Source organism: Aplysia californica, unplaced genomic scaffold (genome assembly GCF_000002075.1).
Source record: "Aplysia californica isolate F4 #8 unplaced genomic scaffold, AplCal3.0 scaffold00551, whole genome shotgun sequence".
NCBI classification, from domain to species: domain Eukaryota; kingdom Metazoa; phylum Mollusca; class Gastropoda; order Aplysiida; family Aplysiidae; genus Aplysia; species Aplysia californica.
In genome coordinates, this window is record NW_004797821.1 from 423,716 (window position 1) to 425,231 (window position 1,516).

The 1,516-nt window shown below is 45.4% G+C and overlaps 1 protein-coding gene across 1 annotated transcript; it reads right to left on the reverse strand.

The window, feature by feature from the left end:
• Positions 1 to 216: 216 nt before the first annotated feature.
• On the reverse strand, positions 217 to 1,106 carry LOC106012891 (photoreceptor-specific nuclear receptor-like; the record flags this gene model as incomplete). Its single annotated transcript, XM_035971981.1, is given in 1 exon segment — positions 217 to 1,106. A coding segment is annotated over 1 exon segment (165 nt), but the record flags the coding sequence as incomplete, so codon positions are not given.
• Positions 1,107 to 1,516: the final 410 nt, after the last annotated feature.

The following is a 1,516-nucleotide window of genomic DNA, read 5'->3' on the forward strand; positions in this document are numbered from 1 at the left end:
CAGACAGACAGACAGACAGACAGACAGACAGATAGACATGGTGAGGAAGAGAGGGATCGAAAGAAAAGATAATGATAGATAGATAGATAGATAGACAAATGGATAGATAGATAGACAGATATGTGCAGTTAGTAGATGGAAGACGATGATGAGAGAAGGTGGGCAGGTGATGATAATAATAATATAGACAGAAAAGCCAAGAATGCAAGAAGTCTTACCTGTGCGTCCCCGACTGGGGCAATGCATGTCGATGGGCTGGGGGGTGAAGACACTCTGTGATGAGGGCGTGAGGGGGTATGGTGCCATGCCGTGGTGTTCGAACCCCCGGACATCCAGCTTCTCGTTCTGCTCCTGGAACATGTTGGTAGCGACGGCAGTCATCCAGGCTACAGCTCGGCTCTGGTGGTGCTCCAGCGCAAAATCTTTTCTCTGACAGATCTTTTAGGGCGGAAATTTATTGTTGTGATTTTTTTCCCGGGCCTCTTTTGCAGTTTGTTCTTTCCTTGTTTATGTCCAACTGTTTTGTGTGTTGCTATGGGAACTCCATAAGCTTGAAACGCCTGTTCACAGTCAATAGGAATTAAGGGCTGAACTACCAAAACGTTCACTCAGTATAATCGAAGACATTTATTATAACCAATGTTGTGAAATCTACAGATCTGTCGGTTATACTATTTTGAGGCCTTACTTAATTATTAGTTTGATTAGTTTGGGCTAAAAGTAAGCCTTGGTCTAGCATCTAGGAAATCCGGCTTTAAATGCGTTGTTTTATCTGTGATTCTCCAGCTATTTAGCTAATCTGTTTTGGTTTCCAGTATGACTGACTTACGCATCACCATGGCCAGTCATAATGGTGAGCCAATGAAGAGGACAAATTTGCTCACACCAGGAAACGCTCTGTGAGAAACAGTTCCTGTCTCCAGCGAGCCCTAGTGTGGAAAGAGACCGCTTACTTTAGGAAGTGTTGTATTAATAAACGGTTGCGCATTGAATACGTGTTTCAACAAACTTTTAGTCGGTCAGTTAGTAAGCTCATGGGAATCTAATGCAGACACGTTGCTGTCCATCTCATTTATAATTCCCCGTCACTGAGAGGAGGAAGAAATCACAGCCACCACCACACGCCACGTCCTTAACGACTTGGTTCAAAGCCTGACTATGCTGGGGGGAGGCTGTGTCCCCCTAGGGGCCGCCTCTCAGCCGACGAGGGGGCGGGGCTTGAGCGCGCGCGCGCTGTCCTCATACAAGATGTATCGATTGAGCGAGCTCTGTCGCGATTGTTTACTTTATGTTTTACCCTTAACCGCCCCAGCCGCCTTGCGACAGGGCAAGAGCTTGGTCAATGGTCCCATTTCTCACACTAGAATTATACTTCAGTTTTCCTGTTGCTCAATTGAAATGTAAGGAAGTCCCAAAGAGGGCTGGAAGAAGTGTGAAAAAAAAATCACAGCTATCGTGAAGGCCCTAATTGGTTTCTGTCATCGGTTTCTTTATAGATTTTTCTTCAAACCAAGAT